General features: G+C 43.4%; 3 protein-coding genes across 6 annotated transcripts in view; 1 reads left to right on the forward strand and 2 right to left on the reverse strand.

Annotated features, from left to right (window-relative positions):
• LOC119448483 (U3 small nucleolar RNA-associated protein 18 homolog) overlaps nt 1-1,416 on the reverse strand; it is a 51,057-nt gene extending 49,641 nt beyond the window's left edge. For all 4 annotated transcript variants that reach the window (XM_049665404.1, XM_049665402.1, XM_049665401.1 and 1 more), the window contains exons 1-4: nt 1,305-1,416; nt 1,013-1,200; nt 772-924; nt 609-698 (exon numbers count right to left, since the gene is read on the reverse strand). In XM_049665404.1, coding sequence (XP_049521361.1) covers nt 609-698; nt 772-924; nt 1,013-1,014 — 245 coding nt within the window. In that variant the 5' untranslated portion in view covers nt 1,015-1,200; nt 1,305-1,416. The remainder of the gene's footprint in view (nt 1-608; nt 699-771; nt 925-1,012; nt 1,201-1,304) is intronic.
• Nucleotides 1,417-1,571: 155 nt separating this feature from the next.
• On the forward strand, nt 1,572-2,407 carry LOC119449710 (COMM domain-containing protein 4-like). The gene is given in 2 exon segments (XM_037712949.2): nt 1,572-2,221; nt 2,223-2,407. Coding segments are annotated over 2 exon segments (603 nt in total). The 5' UTR covers nt 1,572-1,699; the 3' UTR covers nt 2,304-2,407.
• Nucleotides 2,380-26,388, reverse strand: LOC119449709 (zinc finger C3HC-type protein 1-like). The gene is made up of 8 exons (XM_037712947.2): nt 26,144-26,388; nt 25,339-25,489; nt 24,278-24,361; nt 19,653-19,780; nt 16,591-16,694; nt 9,787-9,943; nt 8,334-8,480; nt 2,380-2,596 (listed from the first exon to the last, which is right to left on the reverse strand). The coding sequence occupies exons 1-8, from the start codon at nt 26,264-26,266 to the stop codon at nt 2,525-2,527; spliced, it is 966 nt and encodes a 321-aa protein (XP_037568875.1). The 5' UTR covers nt 26,267-26,388; the 3' UTR covers nt 2,380-2,524.

Raw genomic sequence — 26,388 nt, forward strand, 5'->3', positions numbered from 1 at the left:
TTAGTTGCATCTTCAAAACTGAGGGGGCAGCAGAATTTAGGGAGATGAAAAAAAGGCCGCGACATTGGCTTGATGACCAGTCCCTGGCCTGCTACTCCGCATGAAGGAAATGGGGATGGGGAAGAAGTCAAGCAATGTGGTGAAAATAATACGTAGAAAGAAGAGTTTTCTCAGAACACTGACATGCAGGTCAACCACAAGCAATGCCCTCAATATGTTTTTCTCTACTCAAACATCATGAAACTTCACCTAAAATATGTCTTGACACAGAAACTGCAACCAGATGCAACAAGAATCCTTCAGCTGCACCACTTTTAAGCACTAATGATTTCTACACAAAAGGATATTGGATGCCACACGAAACAAACCAGCCAACTATGAGGCTATTAACACTACTTATTTAAGTGCTAAGTGAGATTAATGGACGTCAAGTGTAATCTGTTGAATGAGGAGGTTATGACAAACATTTGCCAACAGCAGTTGCCATTGCGCTTTATCATAACTTTGCTGTGAAAGGTTACAGTGCCTTGAAAAAAAAAAAAAAACGAAAAGCAGTAACCACACAAGTGATGCTGACAAAGTGAATAAATGCTGTAAGTTTAACTTACTTTTTTCGCAATTGATCAGAGTACTCGTCTGTCTTTCTAGCCATTTTGTGAACAGGCGGCCCGTCAGTGTGCTCCTCTTTGTTTTCACCTCTGGAAAGGCAAGGCGTAGTATAAAATATTGATATCATTACCCAGTGACGACTCGTAACGGAGATGTGCTCACGGGATTTCATTGTCATCTTGATCCTGCCAAGCAGGTTTCTTCGCGGCATGTTGCGGGAGCAATTCAACTGCTCTCTGCATCACTTTCTGCATCACTTTCAGCCTCACACTTAGACGTCTTCTTCCGCTTGGATGTCTTCTTCTGTCTTTTAACCTGCGAAACAGAGACACCAGATATTCGTAAATACATCTGTCGATAGGTCGGTGAACGATAGCTTCGTTGAACATCTGCAACGACTCACATGGGACGACTCGGTCGGATCGCGACATGACCCAAACACTAGCTTCTCTAAGCTCTCTTCCTCCGAGTCCTTCCCAGCTTCGTCACTGCTTTCTTCATCTTCTATTATAACAGACTTGGTGATGGGTACGTCGTCTTGTCTGGCCGGCAGTAGCTTCGTCTCGACAGCTGTGCGCAGCATAGTGTTACCTGAAAACAGAGCGGGCTTTACGTATTTGAGAGTTCACTTTAAACCATGGAATGACCCTAAAGTGTGTGAAGAAAGCTTGGCTAGTCAGAATTCGGTAAGTTACCTTGAAAAGTTGAAAAGCATAGAAAGCAGCGTGGTTACGATGGCAGCCGACGACTAATATGATAGCGATGGCGATTGTTCAATTATTAGAGCTTAAAACAAAATAAGGTCATATCACGTCTCAATTTTAAGGCGTTTATTATAACTAGAACTTTTATACATAAAATATGCGCTGAGCGAAGTTTTGTAACGCTTTGTCACATATTTAAGGCGTGAAGTTAAGTCAAGAAGTCAAGTCTTCTGTAGTCAACCTCATCCAATGCACAAGCCAAGCCAGCACGAAGTGGGAGTGGGAGGAACGCAAGTGTCATCTTAGCGTCGCGTGCTGTGTGTACTGTCGATTTCATCAGCAAAACAAGAAGCCCACATCGTTGACCAGGCCGTTACCGTGACACTATGTTGTTCAAGTTTTGCGGTGATCGGGATTGCCCCGACTGGCTTCTCGCCGAAATCGGCTCGCTCTCGAAGATCAGCTCCGTGAAAGTGAAGTTGCTCAGCGCCCAAGTAGTTAACGGCCTGCTGCATTCACAGATAGACTTCGATAAGGTGGCGAAACTGACGGCGGACTCCAAGTTCACTGAGGACGATGTCAAAGGCGTGCTCATGGCTTTGGAATTTATACTGAAGAACTCCACGAAGTTTTCCGTCGACGAGGAGACGCTTGTAAACGAACTCACGCAGCTAGGTCTGCCTAGGGAGCACGCCGTCTCATTGAGCAAGGTCTACGCAGATCGCTGTACCGAGATACTGGCCGTGCTGAAAGAGCAAAGTCTAAGGCTGTCGTCGCTCGAAGGAACGCCTCAGTGGCGCCTGGACTACGTGCTTGAGTCGAGCGTAGCGGGCGAAGTGTGCCAACCGTCGGTTCAGATGAAACTCGCCGTAAGGCAAGGCGACGAAGTCAAGCCTGTGCATTTCACCTATGTCAGCGGAGAAGTGTGGTGTGCTGCTGCACGAACTAAAGCAAGCTTACAAAGTGATGAAAAGCCTCGAAGAGGCTTAGTGAAGCTGTGCGATGTCTTGGAGAAAAGGAATGAACAGGTCTGCAGTTGGGGATGGGGAGGAGTGAAAACACAGGATGTAAATAAATAACGTTTATTGAGAAAAGTAGTTGCGTATCGCTTGCACCTTTTGAAGATCACAATTGTTACCGTCTTTCGTAAATTTGAACACAATTAATGCGAAATATGAGGCTCTGGTTTCGAAATTGGGCCTAACAGAAGTTCAAGCAGGAGGCACCTTAATCTTTTTCCACGAGTTGAGGATCCGTTCCACCTTCTCTTGGAACGCAGCAACCTGCACAAAAAAACAAACAAACAAAAAATAAAAATTCAGTGTGGCAAGATGTTCAGCCTTCAATAGAGTGCTACAGCAGTGCTTAAGCCCTTTAACTACCAAGCCCGAGCTGTACTTGTGCTAGATGTTCGTACCAGGGTGTTCAACCGACAAAAATGTCAGTTCGGTTCAACGTGCTCACATTTCATTTCGATTTGTAGAAATAAAATTTATAACAGTTCTCAACACTGAGCCGGTTCGGCACAGTTAATTTTATCCCACCTCATGGCGATATGCTGCATACTATTATCAACTTGTCTGCATGTGCAAGTTTCATCACGAGGAGGCAGAAGTTTACAAATGAATTACACAAATACGGGGGAATTTTCATGTACAGAGTAAAGACCTAATTAACTAGTGAGAATTCCTGCATCAGCGTAAAGTCTGCATCACTTCCACTCTTGGTTGGAGAGCAGCAGGGTCAGTTAATTTTCGTTTTGCTTCAGGTTTTACTACAGGATTGGTGGATGAGCGAACTGTGGCATTGAAGACAGCTGTAATTCACACTGTATTACACAAATTACAACTTCAAACTTCTAGACTGTTACAAAAAAAGAAGCCAGCATTTGACATTCTCACTCAGTTTGCTGCTTTTTTAGAAGCAGGTGAGGACATTGATGCTTCTGAACGATGAACAAGAATGGTTTGTGCTAAACCTTACATCAATGTTTTTTGCACATCTCCACATGGCACGTAGTCTTGTGCCAGCTAAGGGCAGACACTAGCCCCTTGAGACATTCTAATTAAGGCCCAGACAAAGAAGTCAAAAGCATGCATAGTGTGCCCCACAAACAATTTCCACAACTCTTAAGAGCGTTGCACTCTGCTTGGCTAAGCACCACAGAGCGAATTTATTTCAAAGACGGCAGAGAGGTCGGCCTGAGCTAGTGCGCCCTTGCCTGCCGCTCTGCACAGAGGGAGGGAGAAAGGGGACATACAGGTGTAAGAGGGATGAAAAACGGTGAAGGCAAGTTCAACATTCTGTTGATAAACATTCAGAAATGTCATCCAGGAAGCCACCCTGTAGTTCCAGGTCTTGGCTGCGTCAACTAGTTCAAGTGAATCGTCAGATAAAGGCGCTAAGACGAAGCTGGGGCGAGGGTTTCTCCTGCGTGAATAGCACAGGCGCCAAGAAAAAGCTTTACAAAATGTAAAGAGCTGCGATAAGCGGCTCCAGTACGGTGAGCACCTGAAGGTCACTTTTAGTGGCCGGATTCTGGAGACTGCAGAGAGCCACGCACATTGACTCTACCATATGCTCCAGCATTTTCTGAATGACAGACAGACAAAGAACTGTATTAACTAGGTCCTGAGAAGCCCTGCCCTAGGGCAGAGCTGCGGGCCGCTCCCTGTGAATGCTTTCGTTCTCATTATATCCATCTCCTAGTGTACGTGTTGTGTCATCAGCTTTATTGACCCTGTTATTCTTGGCACCGAGGACCACTATGGCATGGTGTCATGGCCGTGGGTCTAGAGGGCAGCAAAGGCCATCATTCTGTGTCTGTATCAGATGGTGGGAACGAATATTTGGTCTGTGCTCTCATCGACCTTGAATTCGCTGTAGGTGTGGTTACTGTCCTCAATGCAGACACCGGCAGAGGTGAACCGCGATACAGTTCTGAAGTGGCTTGGTGGCGGTTCTTTTGCAAGCGTTGTTTACTTTGGCTACAAACATGCATTGAACCATGGCTCGTAACAAAAGATTTTGCGTGCCGTTTACAGCCGCGGCTACCGCTCACTGAGAAGGTGACAGCATTCACTAGACTGCAGTGTTATGGAGGTTACAATAAGTCATGCAGCTGAACTCGTTAATACATCTCTCCTAGAGGACACCGTCTTTTCTATTCTCCGTGCTTATTTACTTTTAGTAACAAGACTTAATGGCCGAATGGGGAGTGTCACCAGAAATGTCATGTCCGTGGAGCCCCTGAAACAACCTTTTGGTCGCAGAACACAACTGGCATGGCCAACTTCAGAAGTGCAAGCGTCTCTGCTGAGGTGGCCATAGTTATGAGCACATACCCATCATCTATCCCCATTTTCACTCACAACACAACTTGTAAGTTGTAACAATCTGCATTGAAGTAGTAGTTATTCGAAGAATCGTGCAAACTATTTGCCGTTGTCGCCTTATATGCTTGAACCATTTCGTGCTATAACTATTTTTTTTTTTCTCTCAAGTTCAGTTAAGGTACAGGCACGTTCCAAAAATATTAGTTCGGGTTCGGATTTAGTTTTGCCCAAAATTGTGGTCTGGGTAAGGTTTTTGGTTCAGGTTCGGTTAACACCCTGCTTTGTACCAATATTGCCAATGACTAGCTGTACTCGTCCAGGTCGTAGCTACTTCTGCTTTGCTTGCTGGAGACAAGCCACACTTGTCGAGTCGGTTTGTGTTGTGCATTTGAGCTCTGGCACTTGAACATGTTTCAATGCTTTCAATTACTTTCGGTATCATCCACTCAGATAATTATGCCTGAACCTTACACATGTCAAGAGGTAATGTCTCTCTGTAAGAGCAGATGCCTTTTATTAATATTTCAATTGAATATAGAAGGTAAAGTATAAACTGCATGCACGCGACAAGCGACGCGACAGAGATGGCTGTCGCGTTCACTCGTCACCTAAGTCAAATCACACGCGAGCGACGTCTCCCCGGTGTTGCCGGTATGAGGGCAGCAAATACTACGTGCCGAAACTGGCATGACACGTGCTTTATTACGTTAAGTTGATGTGTTTTACTGTAAAAAGCAGCATAAATATTTCTGAAGGTCTTACACTAGGTTCTTATCCTTGCACGTATCAAAGTTTAGTCGTTCGCTCGTTCCGTGCGACAATCGGTAGTACTTGACTGATGTGCATCCTGTTCCGGCTTCGCGCTATTGGCTAGTCGCTCACAGCACTTCCGGCGACAAGTGACGAATTCTAGATTTCCGGAACCGAGCAATCGAGCGACAAGAATGAGCGATCTGTTCGCGCTCGAAGCCGTCGTGCACAAGATCGCTCTCTTGTGGTTTGGGCTTAAAGTACACTAGTAATATATTTAATGAATCTGGATATAATGCTTAATAATTTGCTGGGATAAAAGAAGAGTCAGTTTTGTACACATTTTTACTAAATAACTTGGGTATTAAAGGGTTAGAGTGCAAAGCTTGCATTTCCATGGCTTTAGTATTGATCGTCTATCACATGAGTGGATCTGTACTGAGTAACAAAACTGGTTGCTGAAAAATGGTTTTCAATGTTCCAAATAAAGCTGTATAAACAGCAGTTGCAGCTTTCACACTTGGACTTATGAGGAGCTTGCATTTTTCATGCGAGTTCTGTTCTCCAATGTGTTTGTGCAATGACATTCTGTGTGGACAACACTACTCCTGCGTGTAGTGTGTGAAAAGTGCACAACAGCGTACTGGACAACGTGTGTAAATAGTAGCTCATTGTACGATATCATAATCACCTGTCACCTACCCCTCTCTGTATCTTCCCCTTAACCCAGTGAGGAGTAGCAGGCTAGAGACACGCTCTCCAGGCCAACCTCTCCTCCCTTCTCTTCATTAAAATCTACTCTCTCTCTCTGTTCTCCAATGCAACTTCTGGACTTTTTTTTTTCTGTGGCTGTAAAGATACAGTCACATCAAGCAACAATGACACATGGAAAACGTCAACAGCAGCAAGAAATCAAACTGAAGCTGCACTTTTGCATCCTTGTCTAAAAATATATGCTCACGAAGCTTTCACCTTCAGACTTTCAAATGTAGGAAACGCTATGCAACTTTCATTCTAATTGTGTATTGTTCCACCGGTTTATATACACATACGCGTAAAGGCCAACTGCAATGAAATTTTGCATTGCATAAAAACCTAGGTGTAGATACAGTGTGTTCATTTTCAAGTTTTACGAAATTTTTAGAAATCGTCTGTGGCCGGTAGCATAATTCTTATCAGCTGGGTTATTCGATGAGGCGGACATTGGTAGCACAAGAAATTGAAACACATATTCAACTAATTAACAAAAGTTCACCAATTAACTTAGTTAATTACTTTACGACACACATTGTAATTTACGAATTGTAGCCAGTGAGCTTGTCAGGCGTATCCACTTGGAATGAATTTCCAGAATGACACCAGTTTGGAGATATGCGCCATCAAACTCGCCGTAAAAATGCATTGTTGTTCCTCTTACTTTTTACCAAAATACTGTTTTATACAGTATACAACCGGCGACAAGTTATCTTTTCGTCCACTTTCCCCATTTCCCTTTTCTTCATTATTTTCTACATTCCAATTTCAACTACACTTAATTTCCCCGATGCTTTCCTTGGCTTCGTTGTCTGTTGGCTTTATGTGGTTATGACTAATAAAATCGAGCCCCTCGGTTCCCATTCTTCTTTCGTATTTCATTACGAGGGTCTCGAATCTGCCAGCCTTGATGTCATTAGGTAGCATGCGAGGGTTTATTAGCCACGTGCCTGCTCTCCCAAGATCACGTGTATTGTGACGCCATTGGGCTAAAAAGGATGTTCCACATCCGCCCACCATGGTTCTGAGTGGCGCTGGCTAACACTCCTAGGGCTAGATCTAGTAAACATAAATACCCAAGTTAGTGGACGAATTGATGGCCGTCGCTGTAGCACAATTGGTAGTGCAACGCACGCGTAATGCGGAGGTTGCAGGTTCAGCTCCCGCAGGCGACAAGTTATCTTTTCGTCCACTTTCATTTCCCTTTTCTTCATTTTCTACATTCTAATTTCAACTACACTTAATTTCCCCGATGCTTTCCTTGGCTTCGTTGTCTGGTGGCTTTATGTGGTTATGACTAATAAAATCGAGCCCCTCGGTTCCCATTCTTCTTTCGTGTTTTATACATTGAAGCACTAAAGTTACTGGAACGCCCATGTATTTCGTCCCACACTTTGGGAAATATCTCGAAACTGGTGTCATCCTGGAAATTCAAGTTAATGCGTCTCGCAAACTCACCGGCTACAATTAGTAAATTGCAATATGTTTTGTTATGTAATTAACAAAGTAGTTCATTAGTCAATTTTTGTTAATTAGTTGAATATGCATTTCGATTTCTCGTACTACTAATGTCCGATTAGTCAATTTCTGTCCATTAGTTGAATATACATTTCGATTTCTCGTGCTACTAATGTCCGCCTCTTCGAAAAACCCAGCTCAAGGATAAGAATTATGCTACCTGCCACAGACGATCTTTTAAAATTTCATAAAGCTTAATTTTGAACACCTGGTAGTATAGATATAGAGAGGCGTCCATGTAAAAATTTACATTTTAAATATGAGTGGAGGCATCATCAAAAGTTAGAAATGATAGGCATTTTTGAAATGAAGACTTTAAAAAATCTCCAACAGTACTGATAGCCTGCAATGATGAAAAATGTTGAGAGCCAGTGCAGATCCTTGGGACCACCTCCAAGATCTGTCAGCACCAGCAGCACGCTGAAATTCTCGGAGGCCGTTGTCTGGAACTTGCATCACATCTGCTAACCATGTGCACACGCCATCTGATTAGGCTATTCAAAGGCTGCCCCTAATAAAGAAATTAGACAGTTACCAGCCCTGCAGCTTTACCGAGATTGCTTAAAAGATATATGCTACAAAAGTATAGCCACATTGTAGCAGTGCCTGAAGTACATCACGGTAAAACAAATGGTGAGGTTGATCTGTTGTGAATAAGGCTTACCGAAGGAGGAGTGCTGGTTTGATCGCTACTTGATTCGACATTTCTTAGGAGGCACTCACTGTAAACAACCCAGCCTTTCTTTCCCGATGTTCCGGTCACTACCCATATGCACCATGGACGATGCTCCTTGATTGGGTCCATTTGTTCCTAAAAACGCCAGAGAAACAGCAGATGAATTTCACCAGGAGTGTAAGACTTCTAGGACTGCAGGAACACCAATATGAGAACTGGAACCTCGAAGCTAGCACAGCACATATAACAAAAAGTCAGTGTAACAAAACCTATCTTCTGCACAAGCTGTCTTGTGTGGCTACTACAGCTCTTCATTACAATCATGTACACAAACTTTTATCGCGAGTTTTGTTACACAACATAATGCACACCGTTGGTTCACCTGCTCTTGCTATAATGGCAACTCTCAAGTGCCACTAGCATGAACCAGTAACGCGCAATAAAAGCAAACCATGAATCAAAACTCTGGCATCAACCAAATGAAGCTAAGGAAAGCATAGAAGATATTTAGTGTTTTTCAAATGAAATGTAGAAATGATAATGAAAAGGGAAATGAAGGAAAGATAACTCGATCCCAGTAGCGCTACCACCTTTGCAGAGAGAAAATACGGCACCAAGAAAATGGTAAGACGGGAGGGGGGGGGGCGTTCTTTATGAAGAGTATCGTAAACAAAAATAAAAAATAGAACAAAGTAAAGTGGCGATACGACAAGTACAAACTTCGCATGATTGCAATTTATTAGAAGGCTTCATATCAAATTTGTAAATTTGGTACACCTGTTGATAACATAATTCTGGATTGTACAGGGGCAGAAGAACAAAGAGTGTGGGTCTGTTTTGCTCATGTGGCTCAAACTGGTCGTGACAGGTGACGCGATAAGGGCCAATGGCGGGCGATTATCGATAAGACTTACTGTCAGAGAGGTGAAGAGTATGTGTTCAGACTTATAGGAGAAAGCTCATAAAATTACGCAAGGAGAATTGGTTCACACAAGGAATTAAGAATGAATGTGCTAGCTACAGTCCAGTTGTCTGGTATGTATGAACGTCCGAAAGGCCATTTGCGATGCAGCTTATAATGTGCAAACTAATTAAAAAGAACCGAGAAACTGGCAAATGACGTGCCGGTACTGGTGGTCAAACCAGATGCCCACACCAGATGCCCACACCATGAGAGTAAAGTTAGTTGTGCTGGTGGGAAACTGCCAAGGTAGCAACCGTAGCTGCCAATAAGAGCCAAATTCACAACATTCACATAACACATGCAATGTTCTACCAGCTGAGCTACAACAACAGCTGTCCACCCCACCCACTTTCTTGAATATTTCTGTATGTGTATTAAACCAAGCTCTAGGAATCCACAACCTAGCAAAGCCCCCTCTCGCTCTTCAAAGTGTGGGCACAGGCCAACAGGCACCGCTCCTTCCTCGTGCATCATTACCTCCTCGTGCTTCCTCTTGATGCCGTGTCCATTGCCATTTTCTTGCTTGCAACTAGTGTCCTGGGAGATTAACTCATTGGGAGATGCATAGAGCCAGGTTCCAACCTTCCTACAGCAAAAGTCGCAACTGAGTTGCTTCAGTTTTTCAGTTGGGTTGCTGAAGCCAAAAGAAAAGCGAAGGATGCGCACATGTGATTATAAAGCTTTGGAAAACACATTAAGCATCGACACACGAAATGAATTCAAAGCATGAAGCCTGCAGAGGTGTTTACATGGCAGAAATGACAAGCCGTTATTAAAGAAATACAATGGGCACATACGTGCATTTCTTTTTGTGCAGGAGGTCCCTATATGTGTAACTGTTTAACTGTTTTTCATTTCTTCTTTTTATTTATTTTTTTTGCATTGGAGTTTAGTATTGTATATAATATATTTTTCGGTTTCTATGCATTGTATATTTTTTTGTATTTTTAAGCGTGCACTAGTTTGTTGCTCTACTTTTTCTGCTGCTAAAAACATGTTTACTTCAACATTTACTATGCACAGGAGGTCCCAAATCAGTCTACCACTCTGGGACCTAACGTGTAATAACAACATGTGACAATAAATTCCGATTCTGATTAAGTCAAGCTAAAGTGATCATATAGTGTTCCGTGGCATCAAAAGTGTTACTTTCACTGAGAACAGTCTTTTTAAGCGAGAAACTGATGTGAATGTAGGGGAGGCTTGGGGCTGCCACAGTGAAAATACGATAAGAGCTCTCATAATGTAACACACCTTGTTTATATAATCCATAAAATGCAAGCCACCATTGATAATAAAGAAATTATGTTGCTTCTTAATGCAAAATCAAATGCAGTCTGGTCAATTAGACTTTCCTAAGGAAGAACTTACTGGTGCTACTTCTTTGCACCCCTCTATGGGCATTATTTAAACAGCATGACTGCCCGGTATAAGCTGTCCAGGACTCTGACTCAAAGCTGGTAGCTATGCCTTGCAGAACATGACCTTCGAGATGTCCAGCACTGCCCATGGAAGAACACTCCACCACGGGCGATTTGTACTGAATAATTGTGCAGTCTACCCAGTCATGATCTTATCTGCAACAATGTCATCTATCGGTATAAAAATGTTGCAACATTTCTAGCAAGGCAATCTAACAATCTAGATTAATTCAGTGCTTGTGTTTGCAGTACCTTAAACCCCTCATCTTCTCTCCTGAATATACAAGCTGTCTCCTGAGCTGCAGAACTTTCAATACATAAAAAATTAAGGCTGCTTGGCTAAGTGTAGCAAAGGCTTCAACAATCTTCAGCTAGGATCACATGGCTAGGACAAAGGATAGAAAAACGCTGACAGCATAGAGCAGCATTGTGCGTCTTTCCTTTTTCAATTTCAACCATGTGCCGTTTTGTTTTACAAAGTTCTAATGCAGCTTTCTTCGTTTTCTGTGGTCCTATGTTATTGCCCTTCATGTTTCATTATTGTTCCCATGTTTATGCTCACAGGCTACCCTTTCATATTTTGCACTGCACAGAATTAAGCATTGCTATTTAGTTGTTGCGCGCTTGTGTTACAGCAATTTCTAAACTGTTATTCATGTGCACCCAGGGCCCTAACCAGGGGAAGGGCTAGGGAGTTCTAACAGACCCCAAAATTAAAGCTGCTGCAATATACTACTCAGCACAACATACAAGGTGTGTTCAAAAAGAAACCAAACTTTTGCTATAACACCTTTACTGGTTATGGTACAACATTTTAAGTGCTGTCCCCTTCAAAGCAGTACCCTCTACTGGCAATGCACTCTTCCCATCTTTTCTTCCATTTTTGGAAAGCCTCCTGGAACGCACTTTCTGGAATGGCGCGCAGGTCTCTTTTCGCATTGTCCTGGATCTCCTCTACGGCTTGGAACCGACGTCCTTTCAATGTGGTTTTCAGCTTGGGGAATAGAAAAAAGTCTGCTGGGGCTAGGTCCGGAGAATAGTGTGGGTGGGGAACAACAGGAGTGTGGTGTTTCGCTAAGTAGCTATGGACAAGGAGCGATGCGTGAGCCGGGGCATTGTCATGATGGAACATCCAAGCCCGATTTTTCCACAATTCAGGCCTCTTACTGCGCACAGAATCTCTCAAAGGTGCTAGGATTCCCCGGTAAACTTCTTTGTTTACCGTCTGACCATGTGGCACAAATTCCTGATGGACAATGTCTTTGCAGTCAAAAAACACAACCAACATCACCTCCATTTTTGACCGACTCATGTGTACTTTTTTTAGACGAGAACCTTTGGCCACTCACTGCAATGACTGCACTTTCAACATCATAGCCATAAACCCATGTCTCATCGCCTGTTATGATGCTCTTAAGAAAGTTTTCATCGTCATTGGCAGTGGCAAGCATTTCCTGGCTGATTTCAACACGGGTCAGCTACTGTTCATCAGTCAACGAATGCGGCATGAATTTTGCACTGACACAACGCATCCCAAGTTTGTCACTCAAAATTTCATGACATGCTCCTACGCTCATACCCACTTTGTCAGCGACTTCTCGAACAGTCAAATGATGATTTCCACGAATCACAGTTCGAACTCTCTCGACGTGGTCATCATCGGTGCATGTGGAAGGTCGTCCAGGCTTGGGATCGTCACCGACCGACATTATTCCATCTTCAAAACGCTTGAACCAATCATAGCACTGCGTGCGACTCATACAGTCCTCCCCATATGTTTGGCTTAGCAATTGAAATGTCTCTGTGAAAGTTTTCCCAAGTTTGTAGCAGAACTTCACACACACACACGCTGTTCTTCCAATTCCTTCATTGTCACTTTGGCACCAATCCGAAGAACAGCTTGTTCATGTGCTCACTTCAGCGGCTGTAGCTCACCAACTAACGGTCAGAGCAAAACATGGCAATGGAAGTTTGTTGTCTAAACCTGCTGCTACATGCGCTCAGTAGCCACAGCGCGCTCCCTCTGCCTGTTAACGCGCTATTTCAAAAGTTCGGTTTCTTTTTGAACAGACCTCGTACATATATGTAGTATTCGTACAGAACATTTGACACAAAATTTAAGGAAATTTCAAGCGTTTCAAGGATGATGAAGGCCAAAATTCAAGTAGGGGTAAACAAACCTTATTCGTATACACATACTGAAAAATAGGGAAACCTCTTTGTTCTCAGCAGCAAGTGGAACGCACACTTCAAGGTCTTCAGGTCACTTTTCTAAGTTGGCTTTCGCATTGTAACGATGTCAATCGCATTCTCGCATGATGCTTAGTAGCCTCCAACTTTAGCCAAAGATACTCGTCATGTTAATGCCAAATCGATGAAACTTACTTTCCGCCAGGGCCTAGGGCTTGAAAACAGAGCCATGATGGCTGCAATGTGAACCAACTAACAAAACAACCGAATGGTGGTACGACTTGGTTGCTTGATCTGGCTTTGTCTAGCTGCGCGATGACAATGGTGATTTAAAGAAGCCTGGTGTCGGCGGCTGTGGACCATGACACATTACAATCGCTGAGCAACACTCTCAAAAGAAAATATATCTAGATTTGTTTTCCGATTGACAGTGTCCAGGGCATAGCCTCTATGCCGAGTTTGTTGCATTGAATGTTCAAAAGTTGCCCCGAACCATTGTTTTTAACGAATTCAAAGAGCACATTTATTTTCATGCAGTTTTAAGGGTCCTTGAATCTGTTTTTCCAAATTCAAGTGTTTCCAAGGATTTCAAGGTGTACAAACCCTGTATATGTATATCATTATATTATGTCAATACACATATATATACTGTACCCGAGTCAACAGGCACATTTCACAGCACATCACTTAGGTCCTTGCATGGAGGGCCTTTGAAACTTGCTAATTCTGTCGAACACAAAGGAGTTGTGTTGCTGCCACATGGCAGTTTTTAATGACCATTGAGAGTTTCAATTGTTTTACATTACGAATGAGTGGCACGATGGTCACCATACCAAAGCCGCACAAAAAAAAATAATAAAAAAAGAAACGATAATTTGTAGCCACTATCAGCGGATATATCAATTATTTTCAACTCGATGCTGATAGTATTTGCCGAAAGTTTAGAGTATGTTTTGGCAGCAGACATTTATTGTTTTTGTTGATTTGAAAACGCTGCTACAAGAGGGCATGAAACCACCACTAGAAGGCCTTTAAGACTTCAAGGGAGTTCCATGAAACTCGTGTCAACTCGATTGAATTGTGCCTCGATGGCCGTCAAATCTTCCCGTGTAGCAGCACCCAATTCGAGACTACTGGTTCGAAGGCCTTCGAAGTGCCTGTATGACACCGGTATTATATATTTATACTCCTATATGTGAACGATGTGCTTGATTCACACGTGAAACTAAGTATAAATCTTTCAAAATGGCTGCCGCTGTCCCTGCAGAATGCCTCCCGAAAATCATTTCTGTGTGCACCATTTTCTGTGTGCACCATTTCTGTGTGCACAAGTCTTTCACTTTCAAGTCTCAAAAGCAGTCGATGCACAATATACATCATAAACCTTGTCACTTGTTTTGTATAACTCCAACATGGGACAGAGCTTCATGATCACCATCACAAGGAACGTTAGGAACCAGACTTGTAAAGGCCAAGTTAATCTACAGTAAACCCTTTTCATATTTTGCAAGTCTGCTTCTCTGCATTACATTCCCAACTAATGGCAGCACAGGTCATCATTCAGCGCTGGCAGCACATGCTGTGGCTTGTCTTTTGCGCATGGTTTCATCACAAGAGCAATGTTTATATTTTCCATGTTATAATATAAGCAAACTGCGCTTGTACGCACTGTTTGAAAAAAAAAAAGACTAGGCTGCCATTAGTTGGGCAAACTCCCATAGTAAACACAAAGCGGTTTCACTACCATATACTGCCTCATTGTTCTTAACTACGACTGGGATATTGTCTAAACTCAATCAGTATTACATGTGAACCTTGCGCCATTTCTCAGATGCAATATGTAAATACAGTGCAGGAAATTATTAATCGTGGCAACCTTGAAACACTAGGTCAACATATACCTGCTGCTTTAGCAATGAGTATTGCTCCAATATTTCAGGCCCTTGCTTTTCTCTGGAAAGTTAACTTGACATTTTTTAAAGCAGGTTATCACAGCATGCATTTAAAACAAATCGTAGACGGTGTGGTTCGAGAGCCACACTTGACAATATTCCGTTTCATTTACAACAGACAACAGTGTGTTTTGTCTACTGCAGAACTGCGAAAGAAGCGACAGCGTTTGTGAAAGGCACCACAAGTGAAGTCACAGGCTATTCTGGCTGCCAAGTCCTGAACTATGCAAATGACCATGAAGTATATTAAGTTTTTTTTTCTTTAATTGCATGACGCACACAGCACAATTAAGCCTGTTCAGATGGATTAACTGAAGAGGTGGACATTAGTTGCACAACAAATTGCAAACTCCAGGCATCTAATTAAAATTATTAACTAAAAACTTTTTAATTGTTCACTTTAGAACACAACGCTTCAATCAAGGAATTGAAGCCAAGCAGAAGCCCTGAGATGAGCACTGCTCACTTAAAATGTACGAAGAATTACATTCTCACTAGTTTCCCAAATGCCTCCCTCTAGCAGTTCAAGACGACATTAATGATGATGCCAATACATCTTTTGATAGGTGGCGGGAATGGATATTTCGAAAGTGGTGGAAGTCTTGGGATTTCTGATAGGCAGACATGACTTTCAAACTGCTTGATTTCAATTTTGCAATTTCAGCATGTGTCTGGAAGCGAGTAATTAAAAAGTCCATTAGCTGAACTATAAGCTATTTGGAGATTGCAGTTTTTCATGTAGGCAATTCCATCCTCTTCCAGAAATCCAGCTACCCAGGTGGAACAGCGCTATCTGTCACAGGTGATTTTTTAAATGACTGTTTGACCATAAAAGAAAGCACTCGGTAAATATAAGTGATTGTCTTCTCACAAAGGCTTGCCGGCAAATTAGCAGTGATGGAAGCGACATTTTACTTTTTGGAGCAGATTTAGAAGCAGAAAAAAAAAAAAGCCACTTTGGAGCAGCCATAAGTGATTTCAGAGCTGGAAAAAAGCTAGTTTGGAGCAGCTAGTGGTGTTTTCGGAGAAGATAGCAAAATATACCCTACGACTCCTGGAGTTAAAAGCATCATCGAAGCTTCTCATAAATATTAATATTTATTATTAAACATATTGCACATCCAATAGTCAACACAAATTGCAAGAAACAAACAATTAAGATGGATGTTTATTGCATGTGCAGTAAAATGAGCTATACATTTAAAATACAAGTACTTGTGGCAGAAATGAGATCAAATCGGTAAAGCTGAGCGCCACATTATAAAGGTAACCACCCAATCACATATAACCATTGCCAAAGCAGCAGTTGATAATCGGTATGAGATTGAAGTAATGTCAGTCACTTTCACATTTCTCCAAAGTAGCCTACATGTCAAGTTCGAAAATACAGCTAAATGAGCCATATACTGTATTTAAAATGACAGTTTTTGTGGCAGAAATGAGACCAAAGCTGATAAAGCTCAGCATCACAATGTAAAAGTAATCGATCATATATCACAGTTGCCACAGCAGCAGTTGGTAATCCCAGTACAAGATCGAATTTCCCAGCGCTGTTTCGGAGAACGTTCGGAGCAGATGCTAACAAAAATGACAGTTTGGAGCAGCATGTAGGAGCATTTCTCTTTCGGAGCAGTTTGGAGCAATTGGAGCAACACTTCTGTCACTGCATTAGCTTCATCCAGCAGCGAATCACTCTGATATCATAAATTGTTTCTTACGCAGTCTTCCAGCCAGTCAGTGCAAGCAAGACAGCCCGTTCGCTCTCCGTGGTTTGTTCCTCATCGGCCAACTTGCATATCTTGGCTATTGCTTCACTACCAAGCTGAAAGTGAACAAACCCACTATAAGCACATTAGGCCATACACTTAGCAATGTAAAACATATCAGCCTCCTTTCTTTCCAGTGTATGTGGAGACACAGGACAGTCTGCTAGTAAAATCGTTAATGTTGAGTATAATAGGTAGTTTTGGTGCTACAGCAGATTAATTTTTTCATTGACCATGAATGCATTGATGAACGACAGAGTTCACAGTTTCGGCTTATTTGCACTATTGTTTGATCTATCACTGTATCATAGCTGTATAGCTTGCTGTAGTGAGTTTATTTAGGTGCACGTCTCATTATCTCCTTCCTGCAAGAACCTGAAGAAGGCAGATAGTATTGCTAATACATAAGTAAAATGAGGGTGGAGCGATTACAGGAGAAAGTTTGCAAAAGCCCACAATGTTTCTCTGAACTGTTCGGAGCACCTCCATTCAACTAAGCTTGTCAGTGTGCTGCTTAATACTGTACATAGGAAAATACTGCATTTGCCCAAAACAATAGCAAGTCGAGGTCACTGTGCTGGTACAAAAGGCCCTTCACCAACAAAGCTAGCACTGACATAAGTTCATGGTGTGCACAGCATGAAAGAGGCACGTGGAAGAAAGTTCTAATAGTGAAGCAAGGGCTTTCAGCAGTAGCTCTTGCAGTGTAGATGTTGCGTAAGTGGTTTTAAAGAGACACTAAAGCTAATATTAAGTTAATGTGGACTGTTAAAATACCATTCCAGAAACCTCACAGCACTTGTTTTGTGTCAAGAAAAGATGTAGCTTAAGAGAAAACCACATCTGAAGGGTCCGCATAGCTATAGCACAATTTAAATCGCCCATCTCCAAGTGGAGAGTGGTGACGTTGCATACACAATCACTGCCCTTTACTGTAGTCGGTGAGTAAAATGGCGCCCGACAGAGGGCGCTACATTTTTTTGTGAAATCGAAATCACAGCCATGGATAAACCGAGCCAAGACAGAGCGTTGGATTCGCTGCTGCAGCTGCTCTTGGTCAAGTAGCATGTATCGTTCGGGCATCCCGCGACATGACGTGGATGTGGCTTTCTATGCTACTTGCAGTTTGTGTGAGCTTTGCGAGCCAGCAAAACCAGCGCAGCACTATGCAATAATGAAACTACTGAAATGCGAAAGCTACTGAAGCTTTATTTAATATTTGCCTTCAGTGTATAAACAGAGTTCTGCTTTTACGAGTTTATTTTAGGAAATAACTGGTGGATGTTTTATGAACTTTCCTTTGAACTCTCCTCCTGTACTGAATGGAAGAACATATTTAGCCTTTCTACTTTCTTGGCAGTTTACTATCATTGCCTTTGCAAGCTATTAAAAAAAAATGTTGCTTTGATACAGGACATAAAAAGAGAACACAAATACAGCAGCATCTTTACTGTCTCAGTCCCCATGGTGCTCACGGTTTCTGTGGCCTACAGTGAATAATGCCCAAAACCATAAATATGGGCCAGTCACACAATCTAAAAATCAACCACAGTGGTGACGAATACAATAGCATGTGCATGAATAAGTTGCTGTGGAGATCAGCATATTGGGCAGACTGTTATTCCTTATATGTACCTGAGTATCAATCTTTACTTGCATGAGTTCACTTGCATGAAGCTTATTTAGAGTTCCGTAGGTACTCACAGATTTATAACTCAGAAAAAATAAAAGGCAATTAAATGCCACAGTTACTGAATGCTTCAACGAAGAAGGAGAAAGTTAAATGGGAATAGTGGCCTTAAGAGTGGTACATTAGTGTCACTAAATTCTGAAATTTTACAGAGTTCATCGGTTAAACAAAATAAGGCACGGGTGTGCACAGATGCACCCATATTGCATGCCTAAATGCATGCCCCTCCCATCCCTGCTTCACAAGCTCACGTTAGCTCTACTACCAGCTAGCTGCAATGTTGCCACACATCTCAAATGGCACCATTTATGCGCACATTATGCCATTTGAAGGGATAAGAAATGTCTGCTCATTATTGCTAATTAGCACGAGTGTTAACAATGTTAACATTGTTAATCCACATGACAATGGTCCTAATTAGCCATCCTTCATAGTCGCCTGTAAGCTCTACAGGAGGTTATGTACTATTATGCAAATTTCACCACCTTGTAGCAGTCTTGGTGAGTGCCACTGCTTCTCTTGCCCTAGCAATCGCATGACTATGCCAAAAAGATGGTACCCTAGACATAAACTGCTGAAAACTAGGTTTGTTTGTGACCTCAACCTTCCAACATTCTTTAATTCGAAGCATTCTTTGGCTCATCCCTAGCACTTCGCGGTAGGCAGGTTCCTGTTATGCCTCAAACTAACGCTCAGGCCGACCTCTCTGCCTTTCCTCAAATAACCCCCCCCCCCTCTCTCTCTCTCTCTCTCTCGTTTTGGGCTTTTTTAATAAACAGAAAATTCAAATGTATAGTGGGATCAAACCTGTAATTCCAAGTAAAGCAGCCCAATGCTCTAACTATTAAGCCACGATTGCACACCCATGTTTCTGTCATGCCAAAACCAACTAGCTATTTGAGACGACTGATGTTCCGTCAGAAGAAAAACTGTGCACGCACCAGCTTCCATTCAGCCACAGGCCTCCAACCGTCTTTCTAGAGCGTCACGAGCAGGAGTGTGCCAGTTTTTCCCATGCTTGCCAGACACTGTGTTAGACTAGACTGCCCTCAGGATTGGCTCACATTATCTAGTCCTTTCCTCATGGCAAATTAGGGTACTGAAATGTTGTGCGACATTGTACCGCCTTTGAGATCAGCTCAGGTCGTAACAGAACAGGCTACAACATTTCTTTGCCGGAGTAGAAGGCTCGCCATCACACACGCAATTGCTTGCTTTACACAAACACAGTAGTCCATCTGGTAACTCTTTTAAGAAATGAAAACAATGCTGGATGGCCAACTACCTGCAAAATGCACGTATCAGCCTCTACCAGTACACATACCTGCTTTTGAATCTGTTCAGTGCTCAGCAAAGGGAGAGACGAGAGGATGGGGATAAGCGTCCTTAGCCTCTCGCGCAACTGGTCAAGTGCTTCAAGACGCATCACTGGCTCCATGACAGCATAGGACTCTGCAGCAAACATTGGTGCATTTGTCAGAATCATCATCAGCCTATTTTTATGTCCACTGCAGTACGAAGGCTTCTCGCTGCAATCTCCAATTACCCCGTCGTGCGCTAGCTGATTCCTACAAGCGCCTGCAAATTTCCTCATTTCATCACCCCACCTAGTTTTTTGCTGTCCTCGACTGCACTTCCTTTCCATTGGCACCCGTTCTGTAACTGTAGTGGTCCACCGGTTATCTACCCTATGCATTACATGGCATGCCCAGCTCCATTTTTTTTTTCTCTTAATGTCAACTAGAATATCGGCATCACCGTTCACACTCTGATCCACACTGCTCTCTTCCTGTCTGTTAACATTATGCCTAACATTTTCCGTTCCCCCGCTATTTGTGCGGTCCTTAACTTGTTCTCGAGCTTCTTTGCTAACCTCCAAGTTTCTGCCCCATATGTTAGCACCAGTTGAATGCAATGATTGTACACTTTTCTTTTTAACGACAGTGGTAAGCTCCGAGTAATGATTAGGTATTAAAATTAAAAATTTAATTATGAGGTTTTATGTGCCAAAACCACCATATGATTATGAGGCACGCCATATTGGGGGACTCCAGATTAACTTCGACCACCTGGGGTTCTTTAACGTGCACCTACATCTAAATACACAGGCGTTTTCAGCATTTCGCCCCTATCGAACTGCGGCCGCCGTGGCCGGGATTCGATCCCTCAACCTCGTGCTCAGCAGCCCAACACCATAACCACTGAGCGACCACGGTGAGTATGGTTAGGTGTGCACTCCAATCTATTTTTATTCTGTAAATTTCCTTCTCATGATCAGGGTCCTCTGCGAGTAATTGACCCAGATAAATGTACTCCTGTACAGACTCCAGAGGCTTAGTGGCGATCCTGAATTCTTGCTCCCTTGTTAGGCTATTGACCATTATCTTTGTCTTTCTGCATATTGTTACGTTGCGGAAGTCACATATACAGGTGTATGTACAATATTTACAAGTGAGGCTACAATACATAAACAAGATGGCTCGTGAGACTGATTCGAGCTCCACACGTCAAATCGTCGTCTTCTGACTGGAGCCACTCTTGGTCGGCCGTAACGTAACTCCCGCCTGCAAAGGCACCGTCTCAGTGCTAACTATGGAGGTGAACTCACAGCAAAGTAAGGTTTTAGCCGGTACACATGCACAATGTCAGTGGGGACATGCATGTCCAGCAGAGTAATCTCGTAGTTCACATTGCGAAGCTGACGCAATATCGTGTAGGGCCCTGTGTAGTGCGGCAGCAGCTTTTCAGACAAGCTGACGCGGCGGCATGGTGTCCATAGGAGGACATCGGAGCCAGGAGGAAATCGAACGTCCCAATGTTGGCTGTTGTACCGGATCTTCTGTGCAGCTTGAAACTCAGTGGGAGTGTTCGCCGAGGAAGGAAGCAGTGTGTCAAAAGGCAAAGTAGGGTGGCGGCCGAACAGAAGGTAAAAGGGTGAAAAGGCAGCGGTCTCGTGACGGGACGAATTATAGGCGAAGGTCACGAAGGGTAACGTGCTGTCCCAATCACTGTGGTCGTCAGAAATGTACATACACAGCATTTCTGTCAACGTGTGATTGAGCACCTTCGCGAGTCCATTTGTCTGCGGATGGTAGGCAGTGGAAAGCTTGTGCATGGCAGAACAGGAGCGAAGTAGGTCTTCAACAACGGAGGACAAGAAAGTGCGACCGCGATCAGTGAGGAGCTGCTGGGGTGCACCGTGATGGAGGATGACGTCATGTAAAAGGAAATCCACCACCTCAGTTGCACAGCTTGTGCGCAAAGCTCGCGTGATCAACCGCGATGACGACCCACTTATTGCCAGATTTAGACGCCGGAAAAGGGCCGAGAAGATCAAGACCGACGCAAAAGAATTGTTCTGAGGGCGCATCGATGGGGTGAAGATGTCTAGCAGTAAGCACAGCAGGTTTTTTGTGGCGCTGAGAGTGCACAGGCTGCAACATAGCGGCACACAAAGCGGTACAGGCTTGGCCAGTAGAAGCGGTGGTGTGCGGAGATGTAGGTACACGAAACACCGAGGTTGCCTGCAGTAGGGGCGGTCTGGAGATAGCGTGGTACAACGAGTAAAAATTCTGTTCCTTCATGGCCTAAGCTGCGATGGTAGAGAACGTTGTTGCAGAGGACAAACATGCGCACCGTAGGCTCTGAATGTCCAGAATTGAGACGATCAATAAGAACACATAAACCCTCATCACGCCGTTCAGAGCGGATGTGGCGCAGATCAGAAATGGTAAGGACACAAAAGTCAGTGTCATGTGCATCATCTACAGGGTGGTCGTCAGGATGACGGGAGAGGCAGTCGGCGTCCTTGTTCAAAGCGGCTTGACTCGCATAAAACAGCAAACGAATATTCTTGGAACCGTAGCGCCCATCTGCCCAATCGTCCAGTGGGGTCTTTCGGTGACTAGAGCCACCACAAGGCGTGATGATCGGTAACCACAGAAAATGTGCGGCCGTACAAGTAGGGGCGGAATTTGGCTAATGCCCAAACTAACGCCAGGCACTCCCTTGTAGTAATTGAAAAATTCCTCTTGTCAGGTGACAGGAGGCGGCTGGTATATGCAATTATGCTATCTGCGTTACGCTGCCACTGAATGAGTACAGCCCCAATTCCAAGGCCAGTGGCATCCATGTGAAGTTCAGTGGCGGCAGATGGGTCATAATGAGCCAGCAATGGGGGAGCCATTAGCAAGCGTACGAGGGTGGTTCAGAAGGCTTTGATTTGAGCAAGGCCCCATGTGAAAGTAACATCCTTCTTAAGTAAGTCAGTGAGTGGGCGGGCGGTTTCGGTGAAATTCTTGATGAAACGACGAAAATACAAGCACAGTCCTACAAAGCTTCTTACGTCTGCGGTGGAAGACGGAACAGGAAAGTTCTGAACGGAGCAAATCTTGTCAGGGTCGGGTTGAACGCCAGCGGCATTGACAAGTGGGCCAAGAACGGTAATTTGACGATGTCCAAAGTGGCATTTGGAGGAGTTCAACTGCAGGCCGACGCGTTGAAAAACAGCAAGAATGGCCGACAGATGCGCGAGGTGACTGGCGAAAGTTGGTGAAAAGACTATCACATCGCCTAGATAACACATATGTGGACCATTTATAGCCGCGAAGTAAGGAGCCCATCAATCTTTTGAAGGTTGCCGGAGCATTACAAAGGCTGAACGGCATAACCTCGAATTGTTAGAGGCTGTCAGGTGTTACGAAGGCAGTTTTCTCACGGTCCATGTCATCTACTGAGATTTGCCAATAGCCTGATCGAAGGTCTATGGATGAAAAGAACTTGGCTCCGTGCAAGCAGTCCAAAGCGTCATCGATATGTAGCAAGGAGTAGACATCCTTGCGCGTGGTTTTACAATGGTGTATTTACAATATTTACAAGTGAGGCTACGATACATAAACAAAATGGCTGGCGAGACCGATTCTACCTCTACAAGTCAAATCGTCGTCTTCTGACTGGCGCCACTCTTGGTTGCGCCGTAACAATATTAATCTTCAACCCAACACTTACACTTTCTCGGTTAAGGTCACCATTCATTTGTTGTAATTCGTCCCCAGTGTTGCTGAACAGGTCAATATCTGACTGAGCTCACTGAGCCACCTGCCATGGTGGCTCAGTCAGCTAAGGCGTTGCGCTGCTGAGCATGAGATCACGGGATCGAATACTGGCTGCCGCGGCCGCATTTCGATGGCGGCGAAATGCAAAAACGCCCGCGTGCTTGTGTTGTAGTGCACATTAAAGAACCCCAGGTGGTCCAAATTAATCCGGAGCCCTCCGCTACGGCATGCCTCATAATCAGAACTGGTTTTGGGACGTAAAAACCCAGAAAGAAGAAGAAGGTCAATGTCATCTGCTAACCGAAGGTTGCTGAAATAATCACTGTTGATCCTCACTCCTAAGCCTACCCATCCTAATAGCTTGAATACTTCTGCTAAGCATGCAGTGAATAGCACTGAAGAGATTGTGTCTTCTTGCCTGACCCCTTTCTTGATAGGTAACTTTCTACTTTCCCTGTGGAGAACCAAGGTAGCTGAGGAATCTTTTTAGATATTTCCTAATATATTCATGCATGCCTCCGGTACTCCTTGATTACACAATGCTTCTATGACTGCTGGTATCTCTACTGAATCAAATGCCTTTTCATAATCTATGAAAGCTATATAGAGGGGTTTATTGTACTCCGCAAATTTCTCGATTACCTGATTGATGACATGGATGTGATCTATTGTAGAATATCTCTTCCTGAAGTCAGCATGTTCTCTTGGTTGACTGAAGTCAAGTGCTGCCCTGATTCTATTGGAAATTATTTTGGTGAATATTTTTTTACAACACTGAAAGCAAGCTAATGGGCCTATAATTCTTCAATTCTTCTTTTTGTTTTTTTGTCCCACCATGGTTCTGAATTGTCAGACTCATGCTGGGACAAACAAGAGATCAAAACTTGGCGATCACCTGGGCAAGGTGCAGTCTTCCAAGGGCAGCAGCTCTTATGGGCATCTTTCAGGGATGAAACCAGCTTCTCTGTACATTCTTTATCTGAAATACAAAGCTAAATAATTTTTATACGTATACCACAAGGTCCCTGTCAGGCATAATGTGGAGAAGTTAGCAGTGGCACAGATAACAAGAAGAGCAGTGCAATACATTGTCAATGTTCATGCAAGAAAGGCATTAAATAGCAAAAAGGATCCCTGCAACACCTCTGTTCACTTTTAATACACATCAGTAGTTTGCAATCATTCCTAATCTCATCAATGTCAGAATGCATGTAAGTGCATCACTGAATAGAAAAATCATCATTGGCAGGTTTAACGGGACAAAAGAGCATGTTCACAGTAGGATTGGTGAAAAGGTGCAACAGACACTCTCTATAATAGCACGAAATGAGTCTGAATAATGAATAACAGTGAAGCAGGCTGAACAGCTGTTTGTCCAGCCTGCTCCCTTGTCAATATTTACTCTCAGGCTGATTTCACATTATTATGGACATATACCAACTTGCCCAACCATTAATTTCACTTTGAGACATTGTACAGTTGCAGATGAGTGGCCGACCATTGTTAATGCTGTACATGCTTTGTCAAAAGAAATGGAGCCTCTGAGACATGAGCATTGCCAAGTCATGGAGCTGTACTCCCGATTTATCACTTCTGGAAATAATTTTCTTTTGCATCATGTGACATCCACTGTGGCACTGTAATGTGGTGACAAGCATTATCTCAATGTGCACAAAAATCATGCAGCATAAAAACAATTTCATCGAATTCACTTCTGCCTATCTTGATCAAGCAACGTGCACTGAAAATGTCACCCCCAAAAGTGACTGACCGATAATGAAGGCAGCTCTGCAGTGTGTACTGTGAGAGAATGAAGGCAACGCTTATCTAAACAGTGTTCTGGCACAGGCCAAGGACAATTTGGCAATTCAAGGGTAGCACAAGGCAGGGGGGTGAGGCCATGTGCTCCCTAGAGGAAACTCGAAGCACTACAAAAACAAACTATGAAATCCTTACACAGCTTATGGCCCAAACGGTTACTAAGTTGGCAATCAAGGTGGGATTTGCACGAGATGCAACAAAGCATGTCCTCCCCGACGCACTTCCAACCAAACCGAGCACAGACCGATGGTGAAAGTTCTGGTGGCTTGCAGGACCATTGGGATTGCTAAGTGCAATCAAGGTAAAAGGGGTAAGCAGCAGTATTACTAAAACTTACATTGTTAATCTAATTAATAGCTTCCTTTTCCTTTCTTTCTTTCGAAATGGGCGGCACAGAAAAGCACACACAGGCATTCTTTTATTGAACGTTTTTCGAATGCTTAAAGAATGGTTACAGCATCTGTCTAACAAAGTACGCGTTGTTTCACAGAGAAGGAGAAACCTCTAAACTGACTTGCTAGTGTAACAACGGGACAAAAGTAGCTCATGAAGTTTTAGAAATAGGGGATCCAAACTTGGAGGACGCTAACGGTGAATCGTGCTAAAGAACGCAAGAACACATTCAGGTGCGTTTGGCTTTTTGGGTATGCAAAGACGCTTGGAGACGCTATTTCTAAAACTCCCTCACGAAACTCAGTAGGCAAGAGGTAAGAAATACAAGCCGTAATTTCGGCAATGTTATTTTTTCAATACGTTGCTCTCAAGACACTTTTCTTCTCTTTCGTGACCCTCACGCAGGATAAAAAAACAAAAGGTTAGAACTCTAGACGAACATATCACTATTTTAAAGCTATGAACTACAACCAATTATGCATAAAATATATGTACCTCTAGAGTTTAAAAAATACACATGTCTTATTCCTACGCACGTAAAGGATACGGATCCGTACTCGTCAATGAAACTTCGGATGCGTGTCTTGTAGTCTTCATGTTCCCTTCGGCAAGGCGGCAGTTCAAACCCCAATGATTCTATGCCGGCCGAAGATTTTGCTGTAGACAACATGATTAGCAGGCACTGCCGTAACCGGCAATTTACACAAATAGACAAGGGAGCGTCGCAGCAGAACGCTAATACCGCTTTCGGTTCAAAACACCGGCATATTTACTACATGTCCAGTGCCCTGT

This window comes from Dermacentor silvarum, chromosome 4 (assembly GCF_013339745.2).
Source record: "Dermacentor silvarum isolate Dsil-2018 chromosome 4, BIME_Dsil_1.4, whole genome shotgun sequence".
In the NCBI taxonomy this organism is placed as follows: Eukaryota; Metazoa; Arthropoda; class Arachnida; order Ixodida; family Ixodidae; genus Dermacentor; species Dermacentor silvarum.